Genomic DNA, 19,136 nt, shown 5'->3' on the forward strand with positions numbered 1-19,136 from the left:
TATTAAGAAGGGGAATTCTCATCTCTCAAAGCTATAATTTGTTTATTTATTAGGTTTTGTTTTATTCATTTCACTGGCATTAGGCAAGTTCTTATTACTCAGTAATTCAATTGAACACACATTTAGTCAGCATTTACAGGGCCCCCAGGCCTGCGCTCGAGGAGTTTGGGTCTAATTGGAGAGACGTGGACACAGAGAAATGTGGCTCCCACGCAGGACCCAGGGAGAGCAGGGAGGGCTTCCTGGAGGAGGCGGGGTTTCGCTGGCCCATCAGTTTCACTGAGTGGGGAGCAAGAGAGAAGGAAAAGCCAGCTTTGCGCCAGTTTAGAGACTGGACAGAACCGTGCTCTGGGCTCCCCACACATCCAAGAACCAGCCCAGCCCCCTCTGGTCTCACCAAGCACCAGAGGCCCACCTGGGATAGCAAGGTCCACAGGCCTCCACTCCACGCCCCACTCAGTGGGGGTCCCGGCTGAGTCCCAGTGAAGCTGGTTTTGTCGGTCTCTGGGAGTGGTGGGCCTGCGGCAGATCCACACCATCTGGGCCTTCCTGGTGCCTGGGCAGGCACAGAGGGGCACGAGGGGTCAGGTGAGACGGTCCTCTGACTTGCTGCTCCCCCAGTGACCTGTGGGTGGACCCTGTGTCCCACAGACAAGGTGACACGGGTCAGAGTTTCATCTGGCCACCACCCTGGGCACTGGCTTTCAGGGCAGAGCCGACCCCGCCCTCTGATAACAATCCCCGTAATGCGCTATGATTTTAAAGGCTGCACCTCCTGCCTGCGATGGCAGGTGACAGCCTCCCATGCCCCTCAAACTGCCCAGCCCTTGAAGACCACAAGGCCTTGGATAGGGCACCAGACCCAAAAGGTCCCCTGGAGTGAGCTGGGGTGGAGAGAGGCCCCTGAAGATGGGGCTGGAGTCCACAGTCCTCCTCTGTTTCCTTCCGAGGGAAACGTGATGTTGGCTTTGAAGGTTCGAGGTGTGGTTCCCTCCAGGAATCAGATGTGGGAGGAGAGGAGGCGTGTGTTTCAGCAAAGCCTGGTTACTGGTGAGGTCCCAGCTAAGGGGCTGCAGGTGTTGGACCCAGGAGGGCCTCTCTGCACGCCCGCCCGACAGGGGCTCAGGGAACCGCTGGCTTCAGAGTCTGAGCAGACCTGTCCTTTTTCACCTCTAAGTAAGGGTGTCAGCAATCTGGGTCATTCTTTAAAATATGGCTTTATTTATTCTTCTCTCCTGAATAGCTCCGCACGGACTGACTGAAGCCATCCGTCTCCTGCTCCCGCACTGCCCTACTTCAGGCCGCCCCAGAGCAGGGGGCCCAGAGCTAAGGTGGGGGTGCGAGGGGGTGCAGAGAGTCACAGCCTCTGTCCTGTCATAGCTTTGAAGGCTGGGCTGTGGACCAGCAGGTCTCAAGCCTAAGACACATCAGGTGCGCCCGGGGCTCATGAGAAGCTGGGACATCAGGCGCCCCCAGTGTGGGTGCAGGGCCAAGGGGTGAGGTTCCAAACTCGTCCCCAGGTCCCCAGGGAGGGTGACACTGCTGGCCCTGGGGCCTCACCTGCAAAACCACCGATGCGGGTCATTCAGGAAGCCTGTGCCCTGAGGGATTTTGGAAACCCAGGGATGTGGACCTCCCACGGGGTCTCCGTTGGCCCATGTTTGCCAGAGCTGCTCCCTGAGCACCAACCCCGAACCACCGTCCTCCCGGCCCGTGGCCTCTGAAGCCAATGACACAGCGTGGTCATCAGCACTCATCCATCCAGGCCCCTGGGTCACTTCCTGAGGAAGGCGTCTCCCCATGTGACCCCAAAGCCTCCACCCCAGCTTGTCTGCAAGAGCTGAGGCCAGGGTGCCGGCTGCAGTGACCACATAAACCCAAGTGAGCAGAAACCATCTCTTAGGGAAGAAAGCACTTTGGAGGTGACCCAGCTTTTTAGACGAGTGAACAGAAAATATTGGAAGGAAATTCTGTTCCCCCGAAAATAAAAGGGCAGAGACAGCCAGGCGAGAGCCCCACCCGCCCCCAGGCAGAGCCGCCAAGGTCCTTCCCACTCAGGTCAAGGTCACAGGGTGTTAGAGTCAAGGTGGCGCTGGGCGACAGTGGTTTCCCCCAATCTCTGCTCCTCCCTCCCGGCCTCTGCTCCTCCCTTCTGGCCTCCCTGCCTCCTTGCTGTGAACTCACTCCTGCTTCTCTGTCTCCTCACTATCCTTGGTCTTTCCAGATGCAGGACGCTATGGGCTACGAGTTACCCTGGGTGTATTTTGTCAGTCTGGTCATCTTCGGATCCTTCTTCGTTCTAAATCTGGTTCTTGGTGTGTTGAGCGGGTAAGCTGAGTGTTTCTGTGTCCTCATCATGACGCAGCTGAGCAAGGCCCCAGGCCCCGTGTACCCGTCACCAGGCCCAGGAGAACAGAAACTGTCTCGCTTCAGCCGCACGTGCGGACCACTGGCTGGGCAGGCCGCTTGGCCTCTGGTGACCTGGAGGCCCCGGTCCCGGAGCCGTCCAGTGGCACCGGGCCCGGAGTGGCGGGCCGTGCTCGGCTGCTCCCGGAGCTACACTAACTCTGACCCCGTTCTTCCAGGTCAATGATGCCGTGGGAAGGGACTGGCCCTGGATCTATTTTGTCACATTAATCATCATAGGTTCATTCTTTGTTCTTAACTTGGTTCTCGGTGTCCTTAGCGGGTAAGCAGGACCAAGCAAGAAGGTCTCGACTTTTCCATTTACCTCGTTTTACTCTTTCTGCTCTTCCTGGCTGTATTCTTCTGGCTCTGATGAATCTGGGACGTGGGCCAGCCCGGGAGCCTTAAAGTGAATGTCCTTGGCCTGGCTGGACAGAGGTCAGAGGCGCAGGGAGGAGCCCCCCTGGTTTGGGCTGCAGTGAGAGGTACCCGGGCCCACCTGTCTGCTGCCAGCCCTGCCCATACCAGGCTGGACTGTCCAGGTGGGCAGGACGCTTCTCCAGGGACCTCGGGGGCATCTGGGCCCCTTGGTTTGGCAGAGGAATTGGAGGAAGATTCGTGGGCCGTCTACTCTGGCCCTCGTAGTAGCCTAGCAGACGGGCACCTGGGCCATCTGTCCAGCCTCCGTCCAGGATCACTGGCAGTGAGGACTCAGGCCCTCTTTACCCGTGCTGACTGGGCCAGGAGTTCGAGCTAAAATGCAAATAAACCAAACAGACCGAGATTCCCCTTCTCCTTGACTCTGATCGCAGCCTGGGCTGCCCCGTCTGTGTCCCCCTCGGAAAGGAAGAGCACTCAGCTATTTAAAGTTCCCAATTACAGGAGGACAGAGGAGACCGAGCACGTTTTCCTTCAACTTTTTCTGCCCAGCTCCAATAGGAAGCCCTCCTAGTTTCAGCCTTGGTACAGATGAAGTTAAAAAGCGGTCGAGGCAGCAGGTGGGGGGGGCCCTAGGAGCCCTGGGCAGCCACCCCTGCCCCACAGCCCCACTGGACATCTCCTCGGCTCCCTTTGTTCTTTCCAAGCCCAAGCCAGCCACGCCAAGGCCACCCCTGAAGGCTCCCGTGACTCTCTGCTCCTGCACCACCTGGGGGATGGGCCGCTGCTTCACAGCCTTTCCTCCGTCTCTGGGGATGTGTGTATCGGGGAGAGTCGGCCAAGGAGAAAGACGTCCCCCCTCTCCTGCCACAGTCCAAGGCCGCACAGGAGTGTCAGGGTTGGCCCTGGAAGTGGGGAAGGGACAGGGTCCACCCTGACCTCACCCCTCCCCAGCAGGAGGGCCATCAGAGGCCCCGTCACACTGGCCACACAGTGGAGGGACCAGCACCCTCCGTCAGTGTGACAGCAAAGCACAGGACATTGGGTGCCCCCGTCAGCTGCCTGGAGGGTGGAAGGGCTTCCATTTTGTGTCCAACACAAGAAAATGGCCTGTTTATAGGGGGTCGTCAGGGAGAGTGTTGGAAAAGTCAAACTCGTCACCTCTCAGGGCAGAAATGTGGCTGCTCCAGCGCTGGCCTTCCTGGAGGCAGGAGGTTCTTAATGTCGCTCACCCAGCTGACAAAGCGGGGACCGTGACCCCAGCCCCTCGGTCACCGTGACGGCGGCGCGTGGCCGTTTACGTCAGCACCTCAGCGGGCAGCAGGCGCTCAGCAGCGGCGCCGTCCCCGCGGCAGTGCTCTTCCTACAGGGCTCGCTGTTTGCTCGGTGCTGCCGGAGCTGGACAACTGAGCGGGGCCATCCCAGGTTAGACATGCTGCCCTCTGCTTCCAGGGACGAGGGAAGGGCCCCTGAGGAGCCGTGTGGCTTGGAGGGGTCCCCTCACTGGTCAGTGCCTGCACGAGGCCCTGTCCCATCTCCCTGTCACTGCCCACAGACGAACGTTGAGTGAGCTGGGCCTGTGATGTGCCAACTTCTCAACCTGGGTAAAGGTGGCTCCACGTCCTCCCCCCAGAGATTAGGAGCAGGTCTGAGCAGTGAAGTCCCCCCAGAAATCTGCAGTGGAGGCTGAGGCATTGACCTCAAAGCCCCCTCGAGCAGGGGTCTGCCTGGTCGTGCTCGGCCCCCAGAGGGGCACTCCTCCCCAGAGGTCAAAGCAGAGTCAGATGGCAGCAGTGCCAGGGGCAGGCAGACTGGCCTTAAAGGATGGGTCTCAGCCCAGCTGAGTCTGAGTGAGTGAGTGACTGGGTGGGCAGGCCCATGGGATTCTGGAACCCAGATCCACTCCCCTCCTGGGAGCTCAGCTCTCGATCAGTCTCCCCGGAACCCTCCCCACCCCAGCCCCCCAGCACTGCTGCACCTCCCAAGCTTCCTGCGCCCCAGACACCAGCTTTGCCTGAATGCGGAGTGTCTGCAGGAGAGCAGCTCCCCTTCCTGGCTCATCCAGAGGATTGGCTGCCCAAGGAGAAGCCCAGAACCAGGCTGTTATTGACTGAGCATGTGTGGCAGTGACCCCGTCTCAACCAGTCAGGACAGCAATGTGCTAGTTCCCCCACCACTCCCCCCAAATCACAACCATATGCCCACTTACCCCGTGGCCAGCCTCCCGGAGTGCCTGGAAATGTCCAGGAGCTCACCGCAAAGCCCCTTCTTGGGTCGGTGTCCACTGTGAGGAGTTTGTTGGCAGGCTTCAGGCTTGGCGTCCTTGGTAAATCCGCTCACGTGCTGCCCACGCTGCCCTGAGAGCTGATGCAGAGCACATGTCCACTCCGCAGGGAAGAAAAGTGAGCTTTATATGTGAAAACTTCCCCACATCTCACAGGTGGGGCCTGGAGGATCAGGATTTAACCCCCACGTGTGGACCCATGATCTTTGCTCCCATCCCCTACGCTCCACCATTTCCAAGCCCATCAGCCTGGTTAATCCCATGACTCCAAATTATGGCCAAGATGCAGCAGGGAGAGGCCACCTATGGGCAGATGGGGGGCCCAGACCAAGGACCAAGGGTCCTGGAGGAAGCTGGAGAACCCCTGCCCTGAGGCCCTCAGGCAGTCCTGAGCTGGAGGCCGGCAGCTGGTAAATGTAACAGCCCTTGAGGGAGAACACACCCCCCTCAACCCATGCAGCACTGCCATTTAGAAGTGTTTGGAGCTGGTGGCTGGGACCCTGAGTCCATCAGTTAAGGGTATTGTCCTTTCAGAGCCCAGCAGGGTGACTCATCCTGGTATATTCCTCCCTGCAGTCATGAAGGAAGGGCTCAGGGCGCTTGGGGTCTCCTGCTCAGGAAGGCAGGAAAGCAACTCTGGAAAGCCTCCATTTTAAACGTGGAAGTCAGAGATTTTGGTCACTGGAGGGTTGGGCATCCTTTGTCTGGAAACCTATTCCTGCTGAGGCCAGATGGATCCATGTAGCTATCCATCTTGTGGATCTTTTCAAAATGCATCCACGTTCGTTACCTGTTGATCCTCATAAGTCTCAAAACCTCCAGAAATCTCGCCTCCTGCCCATTAGAACAGTGACCGCAACCACAAGATTCTGGAAACTGCACTAGAAGTTGCAATTGAGTGAAAGTCACTGGACCGTGGATTCTGGTCACTTTGTGGTTTTAAGTTGTTGCAAACAGAAAAGACGTATGTCTTCAGGTGACAAGGGGCCTGGGGTCTCTTAGAGGGTGGGCGCCCAGCTCTCATTCCCCCAGGAGATAAAGCAGAGGGCCTGAGGGTGCAATGGGCACATTGTGACATGGAAACAGCCCTGACCACCAGCCACAGTTAAGACCCACGTCAAGAAGAAGCAGAAGCGCCGGACAAGCTGCCTCGCAGCTGGAGCGGAGGTGATGCTCACGACTCCCAGCAGGGTTGGTCCAACACTGAATTGGTGAACACCGACCTCTGTTCTTCAGGGGAAATACTGGGTTAGGTTCCTGTGAGCCTCTGGGCACAGCCTTGTCATCAGGACACAAGTTGTTGTTATGTGCGTCTACATGAAGGCACCTTGTTTAAGGCATAGTGTTGGTTCGTTCACACCACCCTCTCAGCCCACAGCTTATAACTCAGGCCTGGATGGAGCTTGTCAGAAGCTTGAACATTCCCCGGAGGCACCTCCCAGCCCTCGAGCACATAGGGTCATAGACCGCATAGCAGCTTCGTGCTTAGAGGCCATTTGATCACAAAAATCACAACAAAAAGCATGAAATGCGGGAGACATGGCATCAGATGGGCTGTAAAAAGGCCCTCGTTTGCAGTATGAGCTGCTCTCAGGAGGTGGCAGCCCCTTGTCTGACCTCAGTTGGGACCATGACCCCAGATCCTGCCTTTCCACATATCTGCGGTGACCACAGTCTCACCATAGATGGCATGACTAACAAGACTTAGAGAGGAGACAGGTCTACAGACGCAGAGTCCGTGGGTGATGACACCATCATCACGGGGCCTCGAGCCCGAGCCATGGCACCAACAGACCTTCCACATGTACCACTGGGAGCTGTGCAAATCGCATACCCAGAGTGGGCTCTCCACCACATCTGTGCCGCCAGCCACTGAGGGCACAGGACGCGCCCCTGCCTTCAAACAGACACCCCATGACTGACCCAGGAGTGTGAGACGTCTCAGAAAGGAGACGAAGAGAGACAAGTGCTTCCGTCCTACAGGTCCCCTATGGCGTGTGCCCATCCCTCCATGTGCCCTAAACCCCTTGAGGACCTGGCCATGCTGCTTCTCCTCGCTCACCTCACCCCCAGGAAAACTTATTTCCTCATCTCCTGGGGATGTCTGTGTGGTTCCCAGAGGTCTCGGGTATGGATGGCAAGCTTCCACTCTGCAGAGCAGATGTCACCACACGTGACTGGGTCAGCTCACGGCTCCAGGAGGAGGAAGACCATAGCTACTCAGTCCCCTACACCCCAAGCCTGCTGCACAAGGAACAGAGCTCCCAAGGGTGGGGGGTGGGGTGGAAGGATGGTCAAGGGGGCCTGGAGTTGCAGTCTTGGGAGGGGGCGCTCTGTGAAGTGACTCCAGGCAATGAGCCCACAAGCCTAAGAGGAGTGGTGGGTGGGAGGGCTGGGGCCTCTCTCCAGGCCCCTCCCCAACAGCAGGAGCTGAGGCCTCCCTCCACGTGGTCAGCGGGCAGCCGGGCCTCTTTTCCCCGGGGAAGGTAGGGGAGGTGCCAGCAGCTGGCAGGAAGCCCAGGAAGAGCAAGTTCAATCAGGCTGGAATTGGATTCAATCAGAGTGAAGGAGAACATCCCGTCCCAATCAGAGCATCATCAAAGCGGCAGTTGGCAAGAACTTGGAGCCCACGTCTCTCAACGGAAATGTCCCCAGACCATCCCGGCCCTACCCCTCATGGTAAAGAGTGAAAACTGAGCTCCAGCAGTGAATGCAGACCCTGGACAGTGGGTGTGGGGGCTCTGGAGCTGAGTTATCCTGCCCCCTGGCTCACCTGTGTGCCCTGCCTTCCACGATGCCTGCCTGTGGAGTGTCTGCTGCTGCAGAATCCCTTCAGGTGGACTCTGCAGCCTCCCACCCTGAACTGCGCCTCCGCCACCAAGAGAAGGAGGAGTCGTGTCTCTAGGAAGAAGCTGAAATGCCCAGTGCGTCCACACATACCCCCGGGGTCCAGAGCACCACAGACTGAGGCATGCACTATGTATTTAGAAAAGGCACAGACTTGCTTCGAGAGTGACACCCAGCCTCCTCGACCCCCTTCTTGGCCACCAGCCCCTCCTGGCTCAGAAAGTGAATTCAAAGTCAGAGAGAAAATAAGGACAGAGTCACAGAAAACAGGAAAGAAGTAGACACTCTCCAAAATTCTTTAATAGGCCCTTCTTCCAGCAAATCCCAACCCAATTTTAGCTTCTACTCATTATTGCTTGAGACTGAATGCCCCATTTAACTTTTATATCGTCTTGACTTTATGCATTTTCCCATTCTGATTAGATTTCTTTTTTAACCCAAAGGGCAGCCACAGGACATTTTCTTGTGTTTGGAACCCTATTTTGTCTCCTTCATGTAGGAAAGAACTTTCTCTAGATTAGAAACCCTCCAGGCTTGCTGAACCGGCAGAACATGTCCTAGAAATGAGAAGGGGTGGAGAGGTGAGCTCTCCTGGGCCTGACCTCAGTGACTATACTGGCCCATGTATAACATGGGCTCTTTGAGAGGCAGAGCCCTGATTTGTAACATCTGACGACTTCTGTAGTGTAAACACCCCACCAGGGCCGACCTCAAGCCCCTGAGGAAGCACGTGGGTTGGCAGAGCCAGTGGAGGCGGGGCGGGGCAGGGGGGATGCTTCAGCTAGACCCAGCTCCTTGTCTCCCGGGGCTGTAGTGGGGATCCCTTCTGGCTACTGTTCAGAAGGTCTTTCAGGTCATTGGGGGACGTCTGTCATGAGAGACAGCTTGTAATCACGGCCCAAAAAGAGGGGACATGGGTTTGGTCCACCCGCTGCTCATGTCCCAAGTGAAGATGCCCCGCCCAGCCATTTTATGAGAGCAGGTCAGACCTGGGACGGGGGTCCATGCAAGTGGGGGCCGGCGGTGGGCTTCCCGTGCCATGCAGCTAACCCTTTGTTCCTCTTGCCCCGTCTCTCCCGCCCTGCCCGCTTGGCGTCTCTCACCAGAGAGTTCTCCAAAGAGCGAGAGAAGGCCAAGGCCCGGGGAGACTTCCAGAAGCTGCGAGAGAAGCAGCAGCTGGAGGAGGACCTGAAGGGCTACCTGGACTGGATCACGCAGGCCGAGGACATCGACCCCGAGAATGAGGACGAGGGCCTGGACGAGGAGAAACCCCGAAACAGTGAGCGGCCTCCCGCAAGGGGCTGGGGGCTGGACTTGAGACGGGGCGCTCGGGGAGCGGAGGCTGCCCACCCCTGCCTTGTGGGTGCATCCTTCTCAGCTCTCAGAAGTCAGTCCCATGCGTGCAGCAGAGCCTCCCAGTCCTGCTGGAGCCTCTGGTCCGGAGACACTTTGCTCGGTGGGGTTCTTTGTTTTCAATCCAACGTCCTCCTCCCAGCCCGGCTCCCTGGGCGGAGGGGCGGGCGTCCTGCTCTGGGCTTATTCAAAAGGGACCGTCTCCACCTCCACCACATGGAAAGTGCGCCCCTGTCCCTTTCCAAGCACCGCTGTGCTCTCAGGGAAAAGAGCCAAAGGTTTCTCTAGAGGAAGTTTGATTCAAAGCTCCAGGGAGGTGCTAAACAGGAAGGTTGAGGAAACCCCGAGGGCTTTGGCAGAACAGCATCAGGTTTTAGAAATGGAGCCCAGTCCCTCTCTCTGGGGTTTCCCATGGCAGCTTGTTGGCCAGGCTTTTGCTGGGATGGTAATGAGAGTGATGGATGGTATTGACTTGCAAGTGTTGAGGAGATAATGAATCGCGGAAATTCAGGCTCCTGGGACACGCCTGGTGCTTCTGAAATGTGGGCCCTGGACCGGCAGCACCAGCATCACTGCAGGGGGCCTTGCTGGAAATGCAGGCTCCTGACGCCTCCTCAGATCTGGTGGCTCCAGGGTGGGGCTCTGCCCTCTGTTCAGCCCCCAGTACCTGGGCTGTGGGGTGAACGTGGCCCTAACTGCCCTATGTCTCCTCTGACCCTGACCATGCTATCCTCCTGTGGGTGTCCTTCCCTCATGTTTCACACATTTGAATAAGGTCGTTTCTGGCCAAGGAATCCATAAGGTTAAACAGCTTGCTGCGTGGGTCAGGCAGGTAAGGGCAGGGAGCCAAAGGGGCTTGAGGGCCGAGAGGGAGAAGGGAGACCCTCTGGGCTCTGGGGACCAATGGGGAGGCAGGGTGTCCGTCACGGCATCCTTACAGAGGCCAGGAAGGCACGTGGGTGCACGTGTATCCTGACACGGTGTGCGGATACCCTGGCCATGTGCATGGGCGTGCATTGTGCTGGTTGTGATCACTCTTCCCGGCTGGTTTCCAGCTGTTCCTGCTCGTTGGTGCCTGAGCTCTCGGTGGCAATCCGGGAGGAGGCGTGGGTGGAGGGAGAGGGCAGAGGACATGGCTGTGAGCACAGAGCAGCCCGCCTTCCCTCACCTCAGACGCAGGTGGAACACATCCTCCAACAATGCCCTTTCTGGTGACTCTGCTCAAGGGACACACACAGAATTAGAATGTGCCCTACCAGGGGCTGGTAACAACATGATTCAGCAACCCAAGTGGGCTTCACGCTCTGCTAGGAGTTCAGCAGGCTGGAAGACAAGGCCTGGGATGGATTGGAACAGGGAGCAGCGACGCGGCCAAGGGTCTTCCTGGGAAGAGGCCTGGCAGAGTCTTGCTGACGGATCGTGGACAAAGGGGTGGTCCGTGGTGCCGAGCAATGCGTGAATGAGTGAGCTGGCCTGGGAGCTGAGGGCACCCCTGCCGCCAAGCACAGGAGTCAGCTCTGGACCCCAGTCTGCTCCCTGGTCAGGGCAGTGCTCGGTTCTCGACGGATGGCAGGAACAGGTTTCTTGCATGTTCATAGGGACATGAACATGGCCCTCCGTGGCCCACCCAGCACTGTGTGGCTGTCCACAGAGACGCGGTGATCCCCTCTCCTCCAAGGACGGGTATGCTGCCCCCTGACCTGCCCAGATGGGGGAGGCTCTGCTGCTGGAGCAGATTGAGTGCACAAGCCCCCCACCCCCATTTCTGACCAAGCTTTGGGGAGCACACGATGAACCGCCCACCCTTGTGGACAGAGTCTCTCTCAGGACGCTCTTGAGCCCAAATACAGATGAGCTCAGCCTGGAAGCTGCTGCCCTCCCCCAGGCTCTTTCCTCGGGGCCTGGGCCTGCTTCTGTCTTCAGCCTTGTCCCAGGAGGAGGACAGTACAGGGCCTGCTTGCTTCCATTGTGGAGATGGCTGTGGGGCAGTCCAGGAGTTGGGGCGCCAGGGAATGAGCGTCTTAAAAAGCAAGACAAAGGCTGAAATAGGAACATGTGAGGAACTGAATGTGAGATGCTTGGGGGTGGAGCCAGAAGGTTCACCCAGAGGTGCGGGCTTCAGGAAAGTCCGATCAAGAGCAGAGTGGACAAGACTGGGTTGTTAAGGAACTGGCCACCTAATGGATTTGAAGAAAAGGCAGGCCCATGCCCAGAAACTATATTCTGATCTTCAGAACTTCGTAGTTTGCCCTTTGAAGCAAATATAAGGGAAGAGACGCTGCTATATGTTTCCATCAAAGTAGCTGAAATTTGCCTTTGAAATTGCTCCAAGATTACAGTACAGCGTATCTGCCAGTTCTCTTCAGCTCAAAGACTAAGTAGTCTTTTCAGAAAACGGGTAAAAGGTATTGTCACTCTTGACCAATGGCTTTGGCCACTTCTGCCTTCGCCCCAGCCAGGAACCCCAGTGGCACTTAAGAGATGCCAGGTATCCGGCAATGGTGATACAGCCATGACCCCAGCCAGGAGACTGCTCAGAGACACGTCACCTTTGGTAGCTGAGCACACCCACAAGGAGCCCAGGTATAGGTTTGTGGAGGAAAAGCTACAGACACCACCAAAGTCATAGAAAGAGCAGGGTTAGGGAAGGGAACAGAGAGAAAGTGCATTGTTTGAGGTGTTTCTCTAAGTAATCAGAGTCGATAAGGTGGCCAGTAAATTATATAAAAAATACGTTACAATATTCTGAGTTCATTCATCCTCCCTCCATCCATCTCCCGATTAAATGTCCGCTTTGTGCCACACGCTGGAGAAGGCAATGGCACCCCACTCCAGTACTCTTGCCTGGAAAATCCCATCAGCGGAGGACCCTGGTAGGCTGCAGTCCATGGGGTCACAAAGAGTCAGACACGACTGAGCGACTTCACTTTCACTTTTCACTTTCATGCATTGGAGAAGGAAATGGCAACCCACTCCAGTGTTCTTGCCTGGAGAATCCCAGGGACGGGGGAGCCTGGTGGGCTGCCATCTATGGGGTCACACAGATTTGGACGCTACTGAAGCGACTTAGCAGCAGCAGCAGCAGCAGCAGCAGCACCGCATGCTGCTTTAGGCCCTGGGGACACAGCCCTCATGGAACAGGAATCCTTCTCTTCTTTCTTTCTCCTCCTCAAGATCAAAAATGCGTGGATTAATTATTTGTGCATGTGGGAATCTCTCTTTCACACTGTTCAGACCATTTAAATGCAGCCCCAGCCCTCGAAGACAGACATTTGTGCGATGAGCGTGGAAAAGACAGACAGACCGTGGAACCGAACGACCGAGTTTCCACACAGACAAGCAGATTAAATATGTATTCCGTGTATTCAGCTCTGCTCCCAGGAGCCCCTCTGCAGTCCCCGCGCAGCAGCAGAGCCGCGTGGCTTCCACCCGCCCTGCCAAGTCTGGATCGTGTATTGTTGAAACACAGAGATTGGAGGGCTTCCAAGAGCAGAGGCTGCCCTCAGAAGGGCCCGGTGGGGCTCGAAAGCAGGGATCTGAACATCACTGGCCCACACTGTACACGTGTCCAAGGCACGGGCATCATTATTTGAGCTTTTCTTACATTTCGATGGATACAAATGGTGTGTTCCTTGGACGCACTCGTCCTCACGGCTGCCACACACCTGGAATGCCGAGACAGAGTTCTGGTCAGACGGCCAGAGGGACACTAGCGAAGGTTTTTCTCCTTGACTCCCTTCTTACTCTGGCCCCTAAGTGACTGTGTTAGAGGCCGTCCTAAGCCTACACCCTGGGGGGAGAGTAGACGCCTTAGGGCTGTGGGGGAACAGCTCACCCGGCTGGTGAGACAAGGCGTCAGGCACAAACTGAGCCCCGCAGTGAGGACCAGCATCCAATCCCTGGGCCGCGCTGTGAGGCTGTTTCATGGATCCTTCCAGGCTGCTGGGAACGACTGCCCTGGGTGGGTCCTGGGGGCCCATGTCATTCATGTGCAGAACCACACTCGGGAATCTGGTCAGAACAAGGACATGGCAGGGGTTTCTCCAAGGGCAGCCCATGCACCAGGGAGCAGTCTGGCTGCTCTGCTGTCGGGCCCAGTGTGGGAACGGTGGAGGGGCCCCTGGGGGCCCCGTCGGGTGTACTTGGAGAGCACACTGTTTTCAGAGTGTGGCCCCAAGAGGACAGTGTTCCGTGAAGGTCATCAAGGGAGGCGGGGGACAGTAGACTGTCCTGTTTCCAACGATATCCCAGGTGGTAGCAGGACAAGAAAGAAAGCCGCTTACTGAGATTCATAAAAGTATACATCCTTTGTAATTTAGATGTGATTCATGTGAGTTCATCCGACTGACTGAACTCACTCCCAGCAAAGAGGTCTGCAGGGGACTTTCACTGGACAGAGCTTTGATGAGAGGTTTATCCTCTCAAAAGATATACATTTCAGTGTTCATAAGGTTCTTCAGTGTTAGGGGTTTTTAACAAAAAATAAGGATATTAAGATATTTTTAAATATCTAGTCACAGGAGCCATTGATGGTCACTAAATTCATATTCTAAAACTGACTTGCTAAGCATAATGTTGGTTTTGACACACAGACCCGAAGTCGTGCTCAGGGGGCTTCAGAATGTGCCTGGTGCGGGCACACAAACCCCCAGAGGTTAGAGGTCAAGAGAAAAACAAAAACGCAGGCCAGAAACTGGTAAGCAATGATTCCAGCTGCCCCGAAACTTGTCTGTGCCTCTACTCGGGGATGAGATAATAGATCTGCTCTCAACAGCTGGCTGATGAGGTGAAAAGCCCTAATTATATGCTTGACAGGCCAGTTTTAAGGGGGAAAGCCTTTGTTTACCTTCTGAATTCCAAGCTTCAAATCAGCCAGTCAACTCTTACGTCTCATGTCAGTGACTCATGAGATAGGATAATGATATCCAGCATCAGGTCAGCCACTGTGTCAACAAAATTCTCTGAAAATAACAGCATGTACACACACACACACACATCAGGCACATGGATACGCACACGTCCCCACACCATATACATAGGCAAAAAGAAGCGGAGGACCCTTTCTCAACGGGAACACTCAGAATTACAGTTTTATTGTATTTGCTGATATTCAACACTTGCTCCAGCTACGACGAGAAGCTTGGTGGGTCGCTTGCTGTGCCCCAGCAGACACAGAAAGATCGGGCTTCCACCTGGGAGCAGGGGCACATCTTCTTGGTGTGGCCAGCAGCGAGGGTCCTGGCCCTCTTGCCCTTGGCTCCCTCCACCGCTCTGCAGTGATTGGGCAGCTGATCTGGTCAGTCACTGACATCAGGCGGGGTATCCGAGGTTTTCACCAAGAGGGCACCAGGCTTCAGTTAGACTTGTAGAGCTTCTTCTTGAGCCTCTTAGGTGGTATAAAATCATTTCCATTTGTTGTAGCTTCCACTAATCCCTTACTGGATGGATTCTACCCATTTATTAAGTCGTCCCTCGATTAGACCAGAAATGTGCACACAGCCAGTTCTCACCTGACTGGAGGCTGGAGCTTACGGTCTGCACAGTTGCGGCGGTGTATCATGTTGTAGACTGAACAGGAGTTGAGAACCACAGGTCACCAGACTCCCAGTCCCTGCCCAGTGGCCGACGGACAGTTTGCCCTTCTCGGTTTCCTTGTCTATAAAAGGGAGGAGTCAGATCAGACAGCTGCAAAGACCCATTCCAGGATCGGGTGTGGTTTCTGTGGTCTGAAGCTGACACATGTCAGCTTTAGCCCTGGGAGTTTAGACAAACCTCCAGTCCATCAGACCCCAGAGGACTTCAGTTGATTTCAGACTCCTGGAACTTGCTCTGGGTCTCCCGTAGGAGTCCCCTAAACCCTGGAAGCAAGCTGATTCTTCCAAAGACCTTCCTGGTGCCTGGTATCCTCTGTCTCCCCTCACCTAGAGAGCCCAGCTCCACCAACTTCCTTAGGAACCACCCCACTCTAAGCCCTCCTCGGGCGCCCCTCCCCTTCCACCCTTCCCCCTCCTCTCCTTACCCCCACCTTTTTGACCCCAGATGCCTGCTCCATGCCTGCCTGGTGACACCAGGTATACGACCTTTGGTACCTGTTTAATCCATCTTCCCCCCTGCTGGGCTGTGCAACTGGAGTGAGAGGGGAGGTTCACATCCCCAGAATTCTCACAGAGCCTGGCGGATCAACCAACAGTGAATATGGAAAAGGGGTGGGAGGCCTGGAAATCTGTGAAAGTCCACCATTGGGAACAGGTGACCTGGACCTGCCTTGTCACTGTGTCGGGCTAAAATCAGGCAGGACCGGATATCTGGCCCCGCAGAGGCCACGGAATGAATCAGACACACCAATTAATTTGTCATCTTCCGTTTCTTGTCTGTCAACCCTTCTCTCTGACTTCTGCAAGAGGACAGACTACTCCTCGATGTTTTTCTTCATGTACCAACCACTTCTCCCCCTTTCTTCTTCAAATACATTCGGAGAAGTGCCAGAAATATCTTTATTTTATTTCTCTCTCAGTGAGGCCAGCTAGCTGTCTACACAGGCAGTTGAGAAAGGGTTAAGAGAGGACCCAGAGTAAGTTCCCAGCTGTTTCTTTAGGACCAGAAAGCTGAATACATTTAAGGCTTGAAAAGGTCAACTCCCTTCCAAGGGGCAGAGGTTTGATTTCATCCATCGTGTGGTCTTGGGCATAACGCTCATTTCATTCACTGGTAGAGATGGAGATTTATGGACTAAATGTTATCACAAGCAGAGACTTAATGAGATCTCAGCTGCGTCTCCTGGGTGGAGTGGAAAGCAGCCATTTTGGTAATAAATAGAGAACGGCTTCTAATTTGTAAATTCCTCTTTCCGTTGCTAAGTCTAATCAGATCAGTGAAACTGGAGGGAATTGTTGACGACCCAAGATGATTTTCCATGCCTTAATCTGTCCAGGAAGCATTACTTCTAATGGAAGCGGCTTGCTTCTCTGGCAGCGGTAGGGGATGACATTTCTCATTAGACTAACTCAATTGTTGCCTATTAAAAAATATGTTTAGCCCCAAATCTATTTAAAAGCAAACTGGAACCGAGGCCCCATATCACTCTGCTACTAGTCTCCCTGCTTCATAGAAGCAGAAATTCTTTCGGAATGAGCTGCAGACCTCTCTCTGTAGCAGGGCCATCCCGAAGGGTCTACGACCTGTGTGATGTCGTCCTGACCCAAGAGAAGTGTCCAGAGTAGGGCTCGGTGGACCACCAGACAGTCAGGTGTGCTCATGGCCTCTCTGGCATGGCAGAGAGCAGGTTGGGAGAATAGAACCCAGTCTCTGGCAGACACTGCAGTTGAAGGTTAAAAAGGAGAATTGAGGGGGCACCAAAGGAGAAGTGCAAAGCTCTTTTCTCGAGTCCTGCTTGAATCTTTTTTTTTTTTTTTTTCATGCGTGTAATAACAGTTCAAGGTTTTTACAAAGTGTCTTCTCACAAGCTGTTAAGCATTTCCAGGGCAGAGACCCTGTCAGAGTAGGTGACTGTTCTCGCACAGTAGGGACATCATGAATATTCATGAAGGTCTGACCACCTTGACAACCAGGGCCCCAAAGGGAACGTGGTGTCTGAGCCCTCCTAGTGGAGCGGCTGAGAACACGTCCACCATCACCAACCAGCACTCAGACTCCAGGTGACGGTTCAGATCACAGCAGCTGGTCCTGAGGTTCTTCTCTTGGGCCTGCATTTTTGCTTTTTCATCCCCAATAAGTCCATCTGGTGTCTGGGCAATATGCGCACACAGAAAAGTATTACTCTAACCCGTGTTACCGTTAATCCTCACTTAACCCTCCAAGATCCGTATTATGGTCTCTTTTTTTTTTTTTTTTTTAGATTTGATTGATTGATTTTTGGTTGTGCTGGGTCTTCGTTGCTCTGCGGGCTTTTCTCTCGTTGCAGCAAGTAAGGGCTGCTCTTCACTGCAGTGCACCAGCTTCTCACTGCAGAGGCTTCCCTTGTTGCAAAGCATGGGCTCTAGGGCACATGGGCTTCAGCAGTTGTGACACACGGGCTCAACAGTTGTGCTGCACGGGCTTAGTTGCTCCTTGGTGTGTGGGGTCTTCCCAAACCGGGGCTCAAACCCTTGTCTCCTGCATTGGCACGCAGATTCTTTACCACCGAGCCACCAGGAAAGTCCTATATTGTCTCAGTTGTTTTTTTTTTTTAGATGAAAAAACTGAGGTTCAGATCATTTTCCCAAGAGGATCATTTCGGGCAGCCCCAGAAATGGATGTCGCAAGTTTAGAGACAGAGACTATGTCCCCTGACCACCTCATCTACACTAAACCATCCGAGGGTCTGCACAGAATGTGGGCTCAGCCCTTCCCTGTCCCTGAACTCGACTTCTGGCCGCCCCCATGGATGTGGTCCTGATGAGGCCTGACCAATGCAAGAGGGGAGCAAGGCCTCCAGTCTAGAGCGCATTCCGGAACAGGTTCTGGAGCAGTCTTGCTGAGAAAGATGTGGATGATTAAAGCATCAGGAGAACCAGGATGCAGAAGAACCTGACAAGCACCAGCAGGGAGAGCCGCATGATCAATTAAAGTGGAGGACATGGCGGGGGAGGAGGTGGCTGATGGATGTGCTGACCGCTGCACGCAGATTCATTCAGGGAGTTATGGGGCTTGAGGCACCACAGGTTTGGGAGCTAAAGTGACTCACTTCCCATAAACGCCTGCAGTTTGAGGCTGAAATCTGCTCTCCTGCTGAGGGGGAGGCAAGGCTGAAGCCTCATGAAGAAGCCATGCTCTCGTCAGGACAGCCCCATTGTGGGTGCCCATGGCCTTCGGGAGTTTGCTGGGCCCCCGTAGAGCCTCCCTGGGGAATCTGACTCAGGCCAAAGTTATCACGAGCAGCAGAAAATAGGGAAGAAGATGGAGACCAAGAAGAAAGAGAGAGAGAAAGCACACCCTGAGCTCTGCAGGCCCCCGTGGACAGCACACACAGGGCACAAGTGTGAGGCCTGGGCCTTCAGGAGGGAGTAGGGCGAGCCTGGGCTTGGCCAGGATGACCGAGGTGGGCTTTTGGCCCCTCTGTGATGTGAGTAAAGGGCAGGCAAGAAAAGGAGGCAGTGCTGGCTGGTGGAAAAGGGACCAGACCTCCAGCTCTAATTAGCTGTTTGACCTTGGGCGAGTCACTGGCCCTCTCTGTACCTCACTGATCTCCACGGTCAAAGGAAGGGCTGCTCTGCCCTTCTAGCCCTGCAACACATGTAGGCCTTGGTAGGGAAACCAAGCCCCAGAAGAGGGTTGTAACAGACCTCAGGTCTCAGAGATCCAAAGTGCAAAGTGAGTGAGTCAAAGTTGCTCAGCCATGTCTGACTCTTTGTGACCCCGTGGACTGTATAGTCCATGGAATTCTCCAGGCCAGAATACTGGAGTGGGTAGCCTTTCCCTTCTCCAGGGGATCTTCCCAACCCAGGGATCGAACTCAGGTCTCCCGCATTCCAGGCTGATTCTTTACCAGCTGAGTTACAAGGGAAGCCCCCAAAGGGCAGAACCAGGGTCCAAACTCAAGCCAGTGACTCCAGGACCCAGGCTCCAACCCAGTGGCACCCTGGGCAGGGTTGCACAGTACCTGACTTCTCCCGGGACCTCCCACCCATACTCTCTGCCCACCTTCTCCTTCTCCCAGTGACCCTAGCACATCCACAGGCCTCCTCTTCTCTCCTGATCGGGAAGAACTTGTCTGATGTAGATGAAGGTAGACTTGGCTTGACACAGGCTGGGGTTCAAATCCCGGATCTCATGAGCTGCTGCTCACTTTGGATAAGCCGCTTCATTCTCTCAGCCTCAGTTTCCTGATCTATGAAATGGGAGCATGTAATGGGGCGATATACTCTCTCAT

General features: G+C 55.1%; 1 protein-coding gene across 18 annotated transcripts in view; it reads left to right on the forward strand.

Annotated features, from left to right (window-relative positions):
* CACNA1C (calcium voltage-gated channel subunit alpha1 C) overlaps positions 1–19,136 on the forward strand; it is a 395,857-nt gene that overhangs the window by 278,584 nt on the left and 98,137 nt on the right. For 13 of the 18 annotated variants that reach the window (XM_070790344.1, XM_070790332.1, XM_070790340.1 and 10 more), the window contains exons 8-9: positions 2,586–2,689; positions 9,022–9,194. In XM_070790344.1, coding sequence (XP_070646445.1) covers positions 2,586–2,689; positions 9,022–9,194 — 277 coding nt within the window. Of the gene's footprint in view, positions 1–2,224; positions 2,329–2,585; positions 2,690–9,021; positions 9,195–19,136 lie in introns of all 18 variants that reach the window. The other 5 variants (XM_070790347.1, XM_070790345.1, XM_070790333.1 and 2 more) reach the window with 1 other exon arrangement.

Source organism: Bos indicus, chromosome 5 (assembly GCF_029378745.1).
Source record: "Bos indicus isolate NIAB-ARS_2022 breed Sahiwal x Tharparkar chromosome 5, NIAB-ARS_B.indTharparkar_mat_pri_1.0, whole genome shotgun sequence".
Classification (NCBI taxonomy): domain Eukaryota; kingdom Metazoa; phylum Chordata; class Mammalia; order Artiodactyla; family Bovidae; genus Bos; species Bos indicus.